This window comes from Dromaius novaehollandiae, chromosome 1, assembly GCF_036370855.1.
Source record: "Dromaius novaehollandiae isolate bDroNov1 chromosome 1, bDroNov1.hap1, whole genome shotgun sequence".
In the NCBI taxonomy this organism is placed as follows: Eukaryota; Metazoa; Chordata; class Aves; order Casuariiformes; family Dromaiidae; genus Dromaius; species Dromaius novaehollandiae.
In genome coordinates this window covers 50,100,277-50,117,235 of record NC_088098.1, presented here as the reverse complement: position 1 = coordinate 50,117,235, position 16,959 = coordinate 50,100,277, and the positions used below count along the sequence as shown (strand labels likewise).

The window sequence follows — 16,959 nt, the reverse complement described above, 5'->3', positions numbered from 1 at the left end:
ACCATGTCCTCCTCACTCACAGTGTCGGAAACTTCAGCTACTCAGCACAGCTCTTCCCGCACCCACGCAACCAGGCACCATAAATTGCTAATAGCCTTGCTTGTAGAGGGAGGCCATTGCACTTTCCTAAGCGCTCTCCCACAAAGCGTCATTCTGCCTTGCACTCAGCCAGTGGGACAGCCAGTGGCACAGGCAGCTCCTGCATTTGCTCTGGCCAAGGGGGAGCAGCTGCCATGGTAAATATTAAACATGAGAAGGCCATGTTATAGCTCCCTGGGCTCATTCGGTTGCCACCCTGCATGAGAGGTGAGGGCTGTCTAGTCCAGAAGTCTGCCCAATCATGGCCAAGACTTTGGGCTTCAAAGGAGGGTTCATGAAACCTGCAAAGAAAGCAGCTCTGAAATAATTTCCTTACAGGGGAAAAATGTCTCCTGGCTCCCTATGCATTAGAGTTTGGCTGATGTTTTGAAGTAGCGGTTATCTCCCTTCAGAAACACACTCTTACACCTACCTATAACACATTCTTCATATAAACCTCATTGCAAAACTCTGAAGGACAGCATCAGGAGATCTACTTCAGGGAAGAATAAGACACTCATGCAGAAAAGAAGAAAGAAACTGGTTTTATTCTTGGGAAACTGAAGTCTTGTTACAGCATCTAGCTGCATCCCCCTGACTGTTTTTGCCTGCACAAGGATGGATTTCAACAGGTAGGACACCACATACAGACCAGGAGACTATCACAGGAGGTAAGCAGCCATTTACGATGAGTCAGAGCACATGGCAAGTGTAACTCAGATAGGGATTTTCCAGGGACCAGTCCGGCCTGCCAGGAGAATCAAGGAGCTGGCGAGGTGACCTTGTTTCCTAGAAAAGGCACTTCTGGGACCGGAGTTGGTGTAGAAGGGGACATGGAGGCAGCAGGAGAAAGTACTGGGAACAGGAGAGGGAGATGCTTCCCAATTTAACCCATTATGTGTCATGATGGAGCAGTGGTGAGAACGGGTGAGTTATTTTCAGTGTACTGGAAGAAGCAGCAAAGGCCATGTGCAAGGCCTGTGCACAGACCAAGGCTGGCACAGAGCCCCCTGCGCCTGCAGGAAGGGCTGTGAGGGCTGCGGCCGGCCGCGGTGGCAGGAGTGGGAGCAGCGTGGCGGACATGACCTGCCTGGAGCCTTGTGCAGGAGGCAGGGGGATGGGAAGGGGGAAGGCAAACTGGGTGAACTCATTCCGTCCATTCCTTCTTGATGGACAGGTTCCACTCCCAGGTGAGATGGTCATGCTTGTCGTCATCCGTGAAAAAGGACTTGTTGTGGTAGGTGCCTCGGGCCAGCATACCCTTTGGGGCCTCTTCAGTCGGCGTCAGGAACTCGTACTCCTCTGGCCGCGGCCCATAGCTGCCAACCATGAATGTGGCTTTATCCACTAGAAGAAAACAATCCACAAGGGACAAGCCCCTCAGGTGGGGAATAAACAAGGGAAGAAGAGGCCAAGAGCATGAGCACAGATCACAGATAGAAAGGAAGCAGTGCAGAGAGAAAGGGACAGAGGTCAGCAAAGGGGACAGAATCAGCATAGGACATGATAAATTGGATGAAGTGAAGTACAGGAACTGCTGAATAGATAGAAGGATGGACAGGCAGATGGACAGATGGGCAGGCAATTCAGTCTCTACCCTCTCTCATGTACATGCCGCTGGAAGGGAGTGGGTATACACAGCTTATTGCTAGAGATCTCTCTTGATCCCTTGCTACTTCTCTTTTGGTGAGAAGACAATGCATCTGCACTGAACGGGATGCCGGAGCCTTAGAGGTGGCTGTATGCAGAGATGTGAATGTAAGATACGTGTGTGAAATGGGGCTTTCCTCTGCCTAGCCTAGGCAGGGCAGCACTGTACAAACAAAAGAGGCTATGGGCAAAAACAGGGTCCTGCAGACAGTGCAAAGCTTCGTAGAGCGGCTCTGCATTTTACCACGTGCATCTGGAAGACCTTTAGGGGGAGATAACCTCTGCAAGGGCTGTGCACCCTATAAGGGGCAAGACAATCTGTACGGCAGAGGGTGGGAGCGGACAGCTCTGTACAGAGAGGAAATCTCTGTGACAAGCACTGTCTAAACAGTGTCTCTGGGGACATCTCTGCTGCAGACTGTGGTGTAGCATACAGATACCAGAGCTGGCTTGCAGGGAGTTCACACACACACAGGAAGCAGTTGGCCTGGGTGATGCGGAGTTCAGGCTAATGCACTCTTTTGGGAAGTCTCCTACGTGGCAGCGGAGAGGCCGACTGGGCCAAGGGGGGCTCTGTCCCGGCCCAAAGCTGCAGGGAACACTTCTGTTCTGAACAGAGGGGACTTGGGGGGGTTGGAGCATTGGTGTGTGGGGCGGGAAAGTCTCTTACTCACCCTTCACCCCTGTCCGGTAGGTGTGCTGCACGTATTTCAATCCTGAGACAATGTCTCTGTTTACCTGCAAGAAGTCACCAGGAATAAGTGTCACGGCGGCAGTTTTGGTTCAGTATCTGCTTTTTTTCTCTCCTTGGAGACATGCCCATCTTGGCTACCTACACCACTGCTCCCAAGGGCCCAGCACAGGACATGTACTGCTGAGGGGAGCCCTGATGTTATTCCTCCACAGTCTCCCACAGATCTATGGCACCGTCTGTGTGTCTGAGGACATCTCCCACCCTTCCTCATTTTTCCTCTAACTCTGCGGTTGACTGGGGCACATCAATCAGCTTCCCAGGACGGGCTGACAAGGGCAAACCAAAGTGAAGCAGGGAGTTCCAAGACAGTACTTTCCATGTTGAAAACTGGAAATGGTGACCAGCGTCATCCCTTTAGCACAAAGAGTTGGACGAGATCAGCTGAACTCTCCCTGCTGCCCTCTAAGATCAATGGGGAGCTGACAAGATTTTTTTCAAAACACGGAGGGACATAGTTTTTGTCCATAATCTTTCCTCAAGTCTCCCAAGGATAGCTTAGATATATCCCTTGCTGTCCCCACCCAGCACACCCTGCCTCCCTGCAGCGTGATTCAAGCTGGAAACAAGATGGGCAGATCCTTTTCCATCCCAGGAGACAACCTACATGGTGCCAACCCTTTCCAGCTCTGAGACTGAGGGAGGAAGTTAGAATAACTTGTCTGGCTCTAGGCGTCTTCTGTCAACAAGGCTGAGATACGCATGGAAATGTTTCATAGCACAAAGGAGGGCTGGAGGTGTCCCTGGGGACAAAGTTATCTCCAGGACAGTGAACAAGCCTCAGAGGAGGGAAATCTTTCCCACAGAACCCACGTATTAACACTTTCCCTCTCTTTTTCGGGAGACCTATCCTCCTTCCCATTTTACTTTCTCTGCCAAATCCAGCTTTGTTTGCAACAAACATTTGTGAAGATAATCACTTGAGTGCTGGATGCCACATTGCGTTGTGACCATGTTTCATTTCCAATTGGAAACAGGCGAGATGGCTGACATGCTGATTGGGAGAGGGGAAAATGAGCCTGTTTGGGTGTATCAGGACACAGAAGATCTCAGGTATCTTCAGCCAAAAGCTACAATACTTCATCAATGCATTCATCAAACCCAGCAATGCAGACTGAATAAGTTATAAAAATACTTCAAGACTGAATAAGTTATAAAAGTACTTCATAGAAAGGAATCTTCTCCTTCCCTTACATTCCCATTATGTGTGGATTAAAGATTTTCTGATGGCTAAAAATTCAAGCCAAACTCAGCTCCAAAACAACCTACTGTTCACCATCATGGGTGGATTGGAAGTAACTTGTTCCAAAAAGTGAGCAAACAACAGCAATCCCCTGGAAAGGCTTGTCCCTTATTGAGTAGAATGACACCTAAAGCTAGGGGTGCTCTCCTTGGGCCAGGCTTTCTGGCAGGCATGCTGCCAACTCTAATTATCTGATAGACTGCTGGTGATGGGCTTCAGTAACCGATGAGAAGCAACCGGAAGGAAAGCAACTCACTTTGAAGTGGATCTTAACTCTGTATTCAACTCCTTCCTTTAATACAAAGGTCTCTTTCTTGAGTGCTTCAAGGTCACCTGTAAGGAGAGGTTCAGGCCATTAGCTAGAGGTGAGAAGAGACCACATGCAGGGGGCTGGGATGGGGATGGGATTGGTGTGGGAGGTGAGCATCCCTTTGAAAGACTGCATGCCTGCAAAAAAAATGTGCAAAGGTCTGTACAAGCATTTGCACTGTGATCATACATGCACAGAAATGCCTGGACCTGCGTATATGCATGTGCCTGTGCCCACATCTGCGTAGATAATGCACGAATAAATACAGGTGTCAGCACATACACATGATGACATTTATGTGCAGACTCACGGTTAGGTATTCACAGGAGTGTATAATATGTTTCACCCATGCCCAGCGCCAGGCTCGGGTGAGCAGCTGATAGGAGCCGGGCGCATTTCACAGCTCCTGCCTAGTGCGCGAGGCTGCCCAGGCTCAGCAGGGCTCTGCATGGTTTCAGTTGAACAGGAAACCTCTCTGCTACTCCAGGCCCAGCTTCCTCTCACTGCTGAAAAGCCCATATAAGGTGAAGCCTGAATCTCTCCCCATGTCCCCGGGAGCCGGAACTACAGTACTGCTTGATTCTGAAGTTTCAAAACAGTCTGCTACCCTAATGAATGCACATGCCTTGTACTGGTGAGGCCTAACTGAATGGAAATAAAAGCGGAAGGCAAGAGAAACCCAGGAGCTCCTAGAGCATGCTAAATGAAGAAAAAGACCCTTACACTTTCCTCTGTTATATCTCCTTGTCTTTTTCATAAATGTGTACGTTAAATAAGCAACAAGGCTAGGACGTCCTCAGGGTTCCTCTAAAACCTGCTGTAGCATCCCCAGGACAAACTCCTTTTCAATTTGAAGCATGCCAGGGCCTTTGCTTATTCCCCTGTGTGCCCAAGGACAGTCTGTACCTACCTGTAAGGTCCATAGTGATTGGTCCTGGAGCAGAGTCACATACCAGGGTGAGTCGGGTGACCACCACATTGGGAGCTGTTGGGTCTGTAGGGTAGGAAAGTTAGGGGGAAGCTGTAAGCTTGCAAAATTAAATGTGGGGGGAGGGAGAGGAAACTAAAGAAACGCAGTTGCCTTCCCACACAGACATTGCACTTACACAACAGGGCCCACGCATCTGCACCAGTTCCTCAGCAGGGATCCCTCCAGCCACCAATACCTAGAGACCTTTCCTCTATAGGAGACTCCCTTCTTAAGATCCTTCTGAGCAGCAAGGTCCCCTTTAAACGTATACTGGTCCCCTCGTGTTTCTCACCCCTCAGGAGCCCCCCAAGGCCAACACACCTCCCACCACAGGTCCCTACCCTGTGCTAACACTCCCTACTACCTTACACCTAATGGTCAAGGCATCCTTCCTGCCTCCTTTCTGCACATCTCTCTACCTCTCCATCCCCAGTCCATCCCCATCCCTTTCCAGCAGAAGCAGTGCACATGCCTGGCCAAACAAGCTCCCTCTTGTCTGGGGCTATCTCACCCCCTGCCCACAACACACTGTTGTTATGCATCACCCCAATCCCTTCGCATCAGGGCACTCCAGCTTACCTGCCACTACAGGCCCATCTCCCAGCAGGGACTTCTTGTACTTAGCAAGGCTTTCGTCGTCCTTGTCCAACTCCTGCAGCTCCTGAAGCGTTTTCTGGGGAGGAGGTTTGTAGTTGAGTTTCCCATCCAGTTCATCATCATCTTCCTCCACATGAGGTTCTTGGGTCTTCTCAGTCATGGTCACTTGATCTAGGTAACAGAGGAGGGGGGTGGTCGATGGGATTGCTCTGCAGGGAGGTAGCGTCCCCGGGGGCACTTGTTCTGGGCACAATGCAGCTCAGTCCCCCAGGCTGTTGGGCAGCCACCTGGCCCCACTGCCAAATTCAGCGGTATCGTCACAGGCAAATGGCGGCAGAGATCATCTGCAATGCTGACACTGCCGTGCCGATACTCTGGCTTCAATACAATCCCTCTCCTGCCCCCGCTCGTCTCCCTGCAGGCACGATGCGCACACGCAGACCCACACCATTCCTCCCTCCCAGGGAGGAGGCTGCCGGAGCTGAGCCTGAAACCAGAGTGATTTACAGCCACTCTGTGCTGCATGATTGCTGGCCAGCAACCTTGTAATTACAAGCCACCGTACAAGGCTTCAGCATTCGCCAGCTATCTGGCACAAAGAGCCACAGCCAAACACCAGGGCATGGAGAGACATGAATATAACGAAGGCTGGAGGTTTCATTCGCCCTCTCATAATGGGGTTATAAGCCCCACTCAAACAGGGTTTCACAAAGAAATCAAATATCTGAGAGCAATCCCGTTATGTGAGCAAGCTAATGAAAGCCCTCAAGAAAACAAACCCGTTCCAGTCTATCTGCTGGCATTCCTGGTGTTCACTCCTAGGGACAGTTCGCTCCACTACCAGCCAGGTCTCCTTCCTGCTGAGGAAGGAAGCACGAGGCGGGTGCCTGCAACAGCATCTAGCCCAGCTGCAGAGTGGCTCTGCATACCTGCGCTTCGTCAGCGAGGCTTCTCGGAAAGGAAAGGAAGTCAGGCTGGAGCCCGCGTTTGCGCCATCAGCATCGCTGCGACACGGGCCGCTAAAGGCAGGAGGACAGTGAGGCCGCTTGGGTGGCGTCCCAAATGGGAGTCAGAGCGGGGAGAGATCAACGGGTGTGCAGCCAGCAGAGCGCGTGAGAGAGGAAAGCAGGAGACGAAGGAAGGCGCAAAGGAAGGGGAGCTGAGGCAGGACTGTCAGGTACCCCTCGCTCAGCCGCTGGCCCCATGGAGCCAGCCCCATGCTCTTGGCTACTTTCTGATTCTTCAGAGAAAGGTTAAAAAAATGAGCAGTGCTCTGGTGCAGCGGTGGATGATGCAGACGGCCAAGGCATTCTTTTCTGTATGGCTGCAAGGTGATCGGGTTGAGCTACGCTGATCTCTCTTTCTCACAGTCCCTGGTTATTTACAGTTCCTTCATAAAGCCCTTTATCCCTCTCCACAGCAGCCCTTTATCCCTCTCCACAGCTACAGCCCTAGTATTTGCCCCTGCTCCCAAAAGTTAAGTTGGGAGCTACTGGGATAGCTTTCCCATTCATTAAAACAGAAAGGAAATAAAAAAACATGCTACAGCCCAGGGTGAATCAGCAAGCGGAATCAGGCAGCAATGAGTAATACACAGACCTCCAATTGCAATCCCAGTGCGGTGAGACCAGCGGAGAAAACTCAAGGAGGGGTGTGTTGGCAAAGGTACTTAGCAAGTTACAGGGGGACAGAGAAGGACCAAACAGCGCAAGAGCAAGCAGCCTCAGCCGGGCACGCTAACGGACAATGGCTCTGATGCAAGACTCCATTGCAATGCCATTTTGCAATGAGTCAGGAACCAGTGCAGGAAGGGCAGCTGAGGGGGAATCCCAACTCAGACGGACAGGAAGGAAGGTACCTCCCAGCAGGCAACTGCCCCGGGCTAAGTAATACCCAGCCCTGGCTCTGGGAGCACAAAGGACACTTACATACCAGGAGAAAGGCACCTGAGCTCACCCTCATGAGGAAGGAAACCAGAAGCTCCCTCATGAAAGAAATGACTGCTCACGCGCCATGCCCCACTGCTCTGCAGCCTCAGCACAGCCACCTTGCAAAGCCCCTGATCCCCCAGAGCTGTCCCACACGAGGCATGGGGTGCGATGAGCTGCAGCAGCCCCCATCAGGTCTTGCCTTCCATTTTGGCTCCAGCTGCAGATCTGAGTCATCTCCACTCTCCCAAACTTCCTCGCCATACCAGGCTGCATCTGCCACCACTAGAACCACAGAGCAGAGCTGCTCATCTGCCCTCCGTCCTCCATTGAGGTTTGATGGCTTATCGCAGCCGAGGGAGAGACACAGGAGGAGACAGAGATCTCTGCAGTCCCACGCCAAGAAAAGGCAAAGAGTAAAGGGCTGGACTGGCTGATTGCTCCCCACCTCTCAGACTGTCCCCTCCCCTCATACATGCCGCAGACTTTCCCTGCCAGCCTGTGTGGATGGCTAACTTGAGGGGGGGATGCTTTTAGGGCTCTGAAAACCTGGACGGGCAGCCTGCTGCACCAGCAGCTCCTGAGGGATAGCACCAACCAGTCTCTGCTCCCACACGTGGCTGCGGGACAGCCTCAATCAGACCCTGTTCCAGGGTTTCTCCCAAACTGAGGCCTCATCCCTGCCAAATTCCCAGGCAAGGAGGTGGCCAGCAGGAAGCTCACGCCTCAGCCGCCTCTGCCCCTCTCATGCACAGCAGCATCCCAAGGCTGGGGAAAAGCACCAGAGGTGGAGGGGGAAGAGCACGAAGAGCCAGGGAGAGGGAGCAAGCTGTTCAAGGGGAAAGCTAAAGGTGGGCACGAGCCCTGGACGCCAAATCTGCTTGCTCCAGCCCTGGGACTGGTCCCCCCTTCAAAGAGAAACACGCTACTGGGTTCAGGCACCCAAGCCTCTCCAGGGTAAGTGCATGAGCGCCTGTCAGGGTCCCCAGGCTCCTGTGTCAGGGCTTAGGCCAAGGGCCAGGCTGGCAAGAAAAGCCCCCAGGGGCTCAGGCCAAGAGCCTGATTAAAAATGAGAAAATTAACCCTATAAATGCTTTGCGCAAAGAGAGACGGGGCTGATCTGTGCCCTGCCTGGCTGCATTTTCCTTGCCTTCCCGCAGCCCTACCCGCAGTCATGCATCGCCAGCACCTCCGAGGCCTGGGGGCTTTCACAAAGCCACAAGGAGAGGGACAAAGGCAGAGTTTTGGGACCCTCTGCCAGGGAGAGATGGTTTCACGAGGCCAAGGGAGGAAACATCCCCGCTGCAGGATGTTAGCTGCGCAGGGGGGGTCGGCAGCTGTCCCACACCTGCAGCGTGGGAGGGCTGGGGAGACCGGGAAGGGGGGGTAGGCATCTCTTCAGCCCCCTGTGCCTTCACCATTCCCCCCTGGGGACAGAGATGGAGACACCAGCGCATTCACGCTTCCTTTATGCATCACATTCGCTCCCCAAAACCACCCCCAAACCTAGGGCTTATCTCCGGGTCTGCCAGGGAGGATGCAATTTTCTGCGCTAGAGGTGCAAGGCCCTGGCCCTAGGGCCCCACCGGCGTCCCAATGCCACCCCCCCCCGCCCCGGGGTGCGAGGGCAGCAAGCGAGCCGGAGCCCGGCCCGTCACCGCGCAGGGAGCCGGGGGCACCTCGGGCCACAGCTCCCCGCCACCCCGGGGGCACAGCCGTCCTGCCCCCCACGCCGCAGCCTCCCGTGGGGCGCAGGCCGGGCGCCGCCGGGGCAAGGCCGGGGATGGAGCCCCGCGCCGGGAACAAAGCCGCGAAGTTTGGCAGCGCCGGGGCAGAGCCTGCTCCTCTCCCCCCCGCGTCCCCCCCTTCCTTTCCTCGGCCGGGTTCGTACTCACCGGCTGAGCGGCGTCCGGGGTCCTTCTCCTCTCTCGGCTCTCAGCGTTGAGCTTTGGCAGTTGGAGCAGGAAGGAAGTTGGTGGAAAAAAAAAAGCAACACACACACACGCGAAAAAAAAAAGACGAGAAACCACCACCCGCAGCCCACTCGGAGAGGAAGCGCGGCGCGGCGGCGGGGCTGTGCATGCTGCAGCGCGCAGCTTCGCAGCGGCGCGCCGGGGGCCGCCGAGGCGCTGCCCCGCGCTGCGGCCGCGGGCGGGCGAGAGCCCGGGCAGCGCCGCGGCCCGGGGGGCACCGTGCCGGCTGCTGCGGCGGGGAGCGGGGGGCTCTTTGTTCCTCAGCCCTCTTTGGGGTTTTTTTATTATTATTTTTATTTTCCTTTATTTTCCCACCGGCTGGGGCGTGACGAAGGCAGGTTTCGAAAGCTTGCCCTGATTTACAGCGGTTAAAATAAGAGGAGCATCAGGCTGAGCGCAGCGTGGTTTGGGGGGGGTGGATACAAACGGGGGTCATTGCAGAGGAATCTCCTTTTTGCCGGTTAACACGCGTTACCTGCTGCTCTCGGTGGCTGCACTTAGTAAGTTAATTGTTCCCACCCAGCCCAGTTTCAAGCATCAGCTACTTCAGGAAGAATAAGCTCTCATTTCACAGGGATGTTTAAGCGATCTGAAAGATTTTACACCATTTCCTCTCTGAAAGAGCAGAAGATTTTATCTTTCTCTTCCACTCACAAGTGCCCACTTAGTTCTTCACTGACATAAATCCTTCACACACATACTCCTCAGTGCAGAGTTAAGTTTAGATCATTGGTTTCCAAGCTACAAACGTGAATCTGCGACAATCGATGCACTGCTTTTAATGCATTTGAAGAAGCAAACTGAGCAAAGCAAATCTATTGTCAATGGGCTTAAATTCACTGCACAGGATTGACATGTCCATTAGAAAATGTTTAGCGTACACAGATTTTAAAGGGTTGCAAATAACTGAGCAAGAGAAATCTCTATCAGGGATGGACAGATCTCAGACGAGGGGAACTGATTCTCCCAGGCTACCATTGCTTTAATTCAGGCTATGGATGTCACTTTGATCCTGAAGTCATGCATTTCAAGGGACAAACAGAGCATTATAAACAGTAAAATAAGTCTGGGTGGCGATGGCAGGGTCTGTAGCCTCAGAAGCATTTTAAGCCTCCATGAATTAGCACAGCCACCAAAGAGAAATTATTTTATTCTCTGCTGCTCTTTCTCACTCCCATGCTTCCCCTCCACACAGACCAGCACATGAGCGCTGAGCTGAATACAGCGACTGAGCTGGCTTAAAACTCACCTGGCAAAAATAAATAGGCAAATAGAAAAGTACATATCTATTTTAAGCCCAGATCAGTTCCCTCGCCTGGTTTGCAGTGTGACCAAATGCTTGTGCTAGCAGAAGGAGAGGGATTGTGTCAGCAAGGGAAGGAGCAGATGGGGATGGGGAAAGGACAGAGCAACTTTCTTCAGTAGGAGCACCCAAGTTATGGTGCCTTATATTGTTCACATGAGCTGTCCTGGCCTGGGAAAGGTGTGAAGAACCAGATGTGTTAACTACAGCAAGCTTGGGGGAAAAGGCCTTATTGTGCAGCCCCTGCATCTTGTAGATCATCTTCTTGTCTTGCTTACTGCGGTGTTTGGACTAACCCACTGATTTCACCAGACTTCCCAATTTGCACTGAGGGACCAGAACACCCTTTGACTGGGAGGGTGCGGGCATGAGGTTATTGTATGCTCATGGCTTGGCTGGAGATTTCCTTGGTTTCAGCAGTTGCGTACAGAAACCTGTGCAACTGTAGCTCTGGCATATTACAATCATTTTTGTTTGTTATTTTTGTCTCTTTTTTTAGTTGGAGGAGATAAATACCATACTGCCTGTGTTTTATATATCAAGGCCACTAAAAACACTTTCATAGAGCTTTAGGGATGTATAGTTGGGCACAACCATTGGTATGTGCATTGAACCTATATGGGAATAATGTTTGCCTAGTAGGCAGGAGAAACAGGTTTTACTCCTAGACTGGAAATTAGCTTGTATGCAGTCATGGGCAAATCACGTCATTGCCCTGGGCTTCATCTTCTTATGGGTAAGTGAGGTGAGAAGGAGCTGCAGACGCTGGATACGCACCATGCCGAGCAGATGGGAGCTTCATCCTTCCAGTCAGTGCATCCAAGAGCCTGCTGGGGAGCCACGTCACTAATCTGCTGGAAGAAAGACACCTTTTGAACAGGCTTATAGCAGAACATCATGAAAAGCAAATCCTCACCACCCAGTATTTCATCTCTGACAAATGGATGCTATGTGGTGAAAATCATCTCCTGTCAGACTTTGTCCAAGCACAGCCAATTCTTGTGTGTGGCAGAAGGAGGCAAGGTCAATGGATAGACTGTGCCTGCTTTATTGCAAAAGAAACTGATATTTCAAATATGTGCTGAGTTAGAAAATATTATTTTCTACTTAAAATAGCATTATGAGGTGCTATTTATTTTCTCCTCACTGATTACAATGGGTTGACCACATCAATACATGTAATCAACCACTAATGTCTAAATTTATTTTGAGTGAATATCCAAAATCTTATTCAAATTTTTAAAGGCATGTCTTTCAACTACATAACCTTTACTCTCAACTGTTATATGACTTCTACAGTGTCCTAGTTTCATTAGACCCAACAAATCTTGTGATTTCTTAAAAATCATGAGATTAGAAAAAAACAGATATGGCATTTTTTTCTATTTGAGTTCAGGTTGGTGACACTTCCAAGTTGCATAAACTGTCCAGCATTTCTGGGTTTGAATTTTTTTAGACTGGTGGTACATTGCTGCTTCATTCTGTTAAACTTCATCTCCATGTTCTACATAAGATGTGGCTGCACTGAGGAAAGGAACTACCATATAGAGGCTATTAGAAGTAGCTAATTCAGCAAACCAGCTCCTGTTACAATCCTTTGTTTTTATCTACTCTTTAGTTCCAAAACTTTTAAATTTGGAGCTGAAATTTCCCAGGATAGAAGTTCTGGGGGGAAAAAATTAAGAAAGAATTCAGTCTGGGCAGGGAATACACTTTTTTAAAAAAATTGTAAGAGGGTCTACAGTGTAACATTTTTTTTTCCTACTGCTTCTGTAAAATGATTTTGGAGCTATTCATTTGCACTTGTATAGAACTCAGTACATAGTGTTACTAACTTACATTTCACTCTAATGAATAATTTTGTCAAATCCTGTTGCTGTCATGAGCTTTGCCTCCCCTTCAGATGTTATACACTCTCTGAGAAGACTAGAGGTAATATACCGGAAGGACAAGCTCATGGTGCAGCAAATTTACATCAACAGAGCTGCTGCAAGGTAAGCGTCAGTTTTGACTGCTGAGGTCCCTAGGATAGGTAGCATCTCTCACGACATGCAGAAGTCCTTTCTCTGCCAGAGATCACGGAGGGTTAGTCAGGCCTGAGGGAGTCACGTGGCAATGGGACACAGGGGAAGGCAGTGGGTGAGGGCACACTGACAAGGGGCTGTCCCCCGCCATATGAGGGGGCATCCACTGCGTCCGCAGGTGCCAGTTGGCTCCCTGGTAGACCCAGCGCCGCCTGTGCTGCCTCCCAGTTAAGCAGGATAAATGGGGGAATGCAGTCGCTGAAGCATGAATTCGTTCAGCATGAGTAAAACGCAGGCTCAAGGCACCCGAGGATTTGCTTTAAAAGGCAACATCCTAAGGCTGATCGTGCTGTGCCCAGCCTTCTGGTGCCACCAGCCCCTCCAAAACCTCTGCAGGGGAGAGTGTAGGCAATGGGTGGGAAGGACAGAGAGGGAATGGGGGGCCAGACATGGTCCCGGACAAGGGAGCCAGTTTTCAGCATGAAAAGCTAGCAGGGGGGACACGCTTTGGGGTCCAGAGCACCTAGTAGGGTTTTAGCTGGGTTTTCCACCCCCAATCCTATGACAATCCCTTCAAACCACCTGGACACAGGACTTGAGGGATCTCAGTTGGCTGAGAAGTTGACCCCTGAAAACGTGACTGGGTACTCCATCACTCCAGCTAGTCCAGAGAAGATTTCCTTGAAAGATGGAAAGAAGATTGGAGGTTTAATGATTGTCTAAGCAGCTTTCAGGCCAGTTAAAATGCTAATCGCATAATTCCCACCTCCGGCCTGAAGGTGCACAAAGACTTCACGTGCTGCTCCTGAAGAACTCGCCTCCCATGAGGAGGAGTCAGTCAGTCTGCGGCAGTGAGGGAGGAAGGGCAAGGCCAGCAGGTAGGAGGACGGCAAGACGGAGGGAAGAAAAAGATTTAGCAGGGATAGGAGAGTAGGGGCAACGTGGAACCGGTTTCATCCAGGGGCTAGTCAGAAAAAGAATGAGGACTGACAGAGCAGCCCAGTAAAGGAGAGAGAGAGAGCTGTGCACAGGGAATAAGGTCTCTGCCACTGGGGAGAAGGGGTCTGTCTCTACCCCCAGGGGCTCCAGGGCCCAACATGGAGAAAAGCAAGTTTATCTCCCATCCCTCTCAACAGCTGTTGGGCCAAGAGCCAGCATTTTGCAGGGGGTGGTGTCCTAGAGGAGTCCTGGACGTGAGCTAAATTTGACAGAGGACCAGATTATTTTATGTCCTCTCAGGTGGTTACGTAAGGTCAAATCTCGATAAGTGTAACCAAATTTCAGTCCTAAGCTGCTCACTGGGCAGGGTGTTGGGCAGGGTGTTAGGCAGGTATTTATCCAAGCACTCCTCCTTGCGGTGTGCCTTTCCTCTAACACAAGCGGAGCTGAAGCTGGGGCTAAATTAGAAATTGTGGCAGATCCTCTCTTCCTCTGCTGGCCTGAGAAAATCTCCCCTGCCAGCTGCACTCTGCCCTGCCCATGCTAAATATCCCTCAAGAGAGAGACTGTGATTTTATACTGGGAGGTCGCGGCTCAGGCTCAGGCTGTGTCAGGGCCACTGCTAGCTCTGCCAGGGGAGGAGTGGGCTGCCACGCAGGCAGGAGCCCTCAAACCCGCATGCTTCCCCTCCCAGCTGTGCTTTCTTTTATTTATTTATTTTTTCTTCCATAAATAACTTTCACCTCTATGGTTCATGTATGCCACCAGCTATGGAGCCTGCTACTAAATCTTTGTGCATGCAAACCTTTCTGAACATCCTTTGTGCAATACCTGTATCCCCAGCATGCAATGATAGCCCCTAAAGGATTCACTGAGTTTATGATGTGCTTAGTGATACTTGACTGGATCCCAGAAGTGGGCTGCAATTACAAGTCCTCAGTATGGAAATAGCCTTAGAGACTTCCCAGCAAGAGGCTTTAATTCACTTTATAGAGGTGTGCACCTCCACTCGAAAGCAAGCATGTAGGGCCTCTGAATTAAAAGGAAGGTCAGAATCTCTGACCAAAAGGCTGTAAGAAACATTAAAACCTAAGCATTTTCAAAATCCCAAGGGGAGAACAGGAGGCTTAGTCTCTGGCAATATATCTGAGCAGTAAAAGAAGAACATTTAAAACTGATTTACATTTCCATCCCCTTCCACATTTTTGCCCTTCCACAGTCATTTCCATCAGGGACCTGCTATCACATCACAGCTAGAGCGTTTAGCATCCGTGTGTCCAGGAGGGGAGCAGCCACCCAAGAGACAAGATAATGGAGCAGGAAGAGCTGCCTCCTCTGCCCATTAGCAGAGTGTTCCCAAGGAGAAGGCAAGAGGCTCCCCAGAAGCAATCATTCCTGTTTGAAAGGCTCAGCTGTTACATGAAAAGATCGTAATAATGGTGGCGGTGGCAAAGAGCCGAACTGAATAAGATCGCACAGCGGTGCTTTTATCTGATAGGAGGAGGAAAGGCGAACACGTCTGCGGCATGGTGTGCAAGCAATAGGGAGAGATGTGTCCCCTTAAGAAGAAGAAAGGAACATTTTACCAAAATGTTTTAGAAGGGCTGTTCTTGATTGGGCTGCTGGTTGCCAAGGAGAAAGAATTGATCGTTCAGAGAAAGATGAGAAAAGGAGCTGTCAGGAAAGAAGACATCTGGAGCTGACTTGTGCACAGTTTCTTCTTCTTAGCCCAGTGACACTGAATCATTTGCTTCTCTGTTTTAAACCGAATCAAGCTCTGGAATCATCTGATTTCCATTCAAATAAAAATACCCTCTTACAGTTTCTTTTCTTTTTTTTTAAACAAGACAATATTCCTTCCCTGTTTAGTTCAATTTTATTTCAATCACACCACTTTCAGTGAGTGCTAGGGGACCACTCAATCACTGCTTACAGGTATATGGCATGCAGTTCATAAAGAAGGAATCAATATAGAAAAATAGAGAAAAATCTAAGGAAGATGCTTGAGATGACACTGTAAAAGCAGCATTATTCAGGTGCATTTTTAAGAGCAACCACATGTTCTGCCCTTCTGGCAGTCACATAGATAACAAGATTAAATGCTTGGGCTTGATCAAAAAGTGGAAAAGCCTGTTAGGTCATAGTTCAGTACTTTATTGTTGTGTTTGCTTTGTAAATGGCATTCAGGAAAAAAATTAATTTTATACAAGAAAAAAGCAAAGAAAAATTTTAATTGTGGGCAGAGCAAAAGTGAGAAAGAAAGGAGGCTTTTTAAAATGATCTAACAAATTCAATCCCATTGCAGCTGTACCAATAGCCTGGATGCGGACATTAAGCAAAGTTAGCTCATGGAAAGGATACTCACTAATGCTATTGCTTTCTCATGGGACAGCTCAGCAATTAGTGGGGGGATGCTCTTTAAACAATGAATCATGTAGCAGTTATAAAGTACTGAGCTTTTTGTGCTGCATGGCCAAGCACATCAGTCCCCATGGGAAATGTCTGGATGGCTGGGTCTCATCTGCAGGTCTATGAACTTTCTGTACATCCGTTTCCATGTTTACAAACGGGGTTGATGAAAATATAGCTCCATGCTTTGAGATCTTTGAGTGACATGTGCTATCTAAAAATGAGAGGATTCATTCTGTTTTTCCTTGTATTGATACCAATCAGGGAAAATAATCTTGTGAGTGTTAGCTGGTAAGACTGTTCATTATCTGTTCCATGATAGGGCAGACAGACTGCTCAGAAGAAAGAAAATGTAGCTCTAACAAGAAATGAAGTGTGTGACAGGCTACATGGGTTTTGTATTATCTGCTGTAAAAATCCCCAGTGCACAGAATATCCTAAAGCATTGGTGCCTGAGAGCCTGGGGCCTGTAATGATGTTCTGACATGCACAAATCGAGCACCCTTGACTGAACAAGAAAAGCAGGGAGCTCTTTTTTTCTGGAGGAAGCCTTGGAAAGGCACCATGCCCCGACTGCTCAGGCTCACGGCACAGGTTTGGGTGAACTGGTCGGTGCAATGGAGCACCCCCATCGCAGGGAGCAGCAGCAGGGACATTGCTGCCACTGCGTTGTGACACCAGCCTTTGCATTCCTCCCCCAAGGTGCACTACAGCCCCCTCATGCCTAGCAGAAAAGCTTCTCTTTCAGGCATTTTTCTCAAAATTCAGATAGGTGAGACAGCTC

At 50.2% G+C, this 16,959-nt stretch overlaps 1 protein-coding gene and 1 long non-coding RNA gene across 2 annotated transcripts; one reads left to right on the top strand and one right to left on the bottom strand.

The window, feature by feature from the left end:
- Nucleotides 1-607: 607 nt before the first annotated feature.
- On the bottom strand, nucleotides 608-9,705 carry ARHGDIB (Rho GDP dissociation inhibitor beta). The gene is made up of 6 exons (XM_026117077.2): nucleotides 9,423-9,705; nucleotides 5,582-5,770; nucleotides 4,943-5,026; nucleotides 3,979-4,055; nucleotides 2,403-2,466; nucleotides 608-1,425 (listed from the first exon to the last, which is right to left on the bottom strand). The coding sequence occupies exons 2-6, from the start codon at nucleotides 5,757-5,759 to the stop codon at nucleotides 1,226-1,228; spliced, it is 603 nt and encodes a 200-aa protein (XP_025972862.1). The 5' UTR covers nucleotides 5,760-5,770; nucleotides 9,423-9,705; the 3' UTR covers nucleotides 608-1,225.
- LOC135328219 (uncharacterized) lies at nucleotides 8,046-15,592 on the top strand. Its single transcript, XR_010388997.1, has 3 exons — nucleotides 8,046-8,484; nucleotides 12,707-12,797; nucleotides 14,986-15,592. It is a non-coding gene; the product is annotated as an uncharacterized LOC135328219 (long non-coding RNA).
- Nucleotides 15,593-16,959: the final 1,367 nt, after the last annotated feature.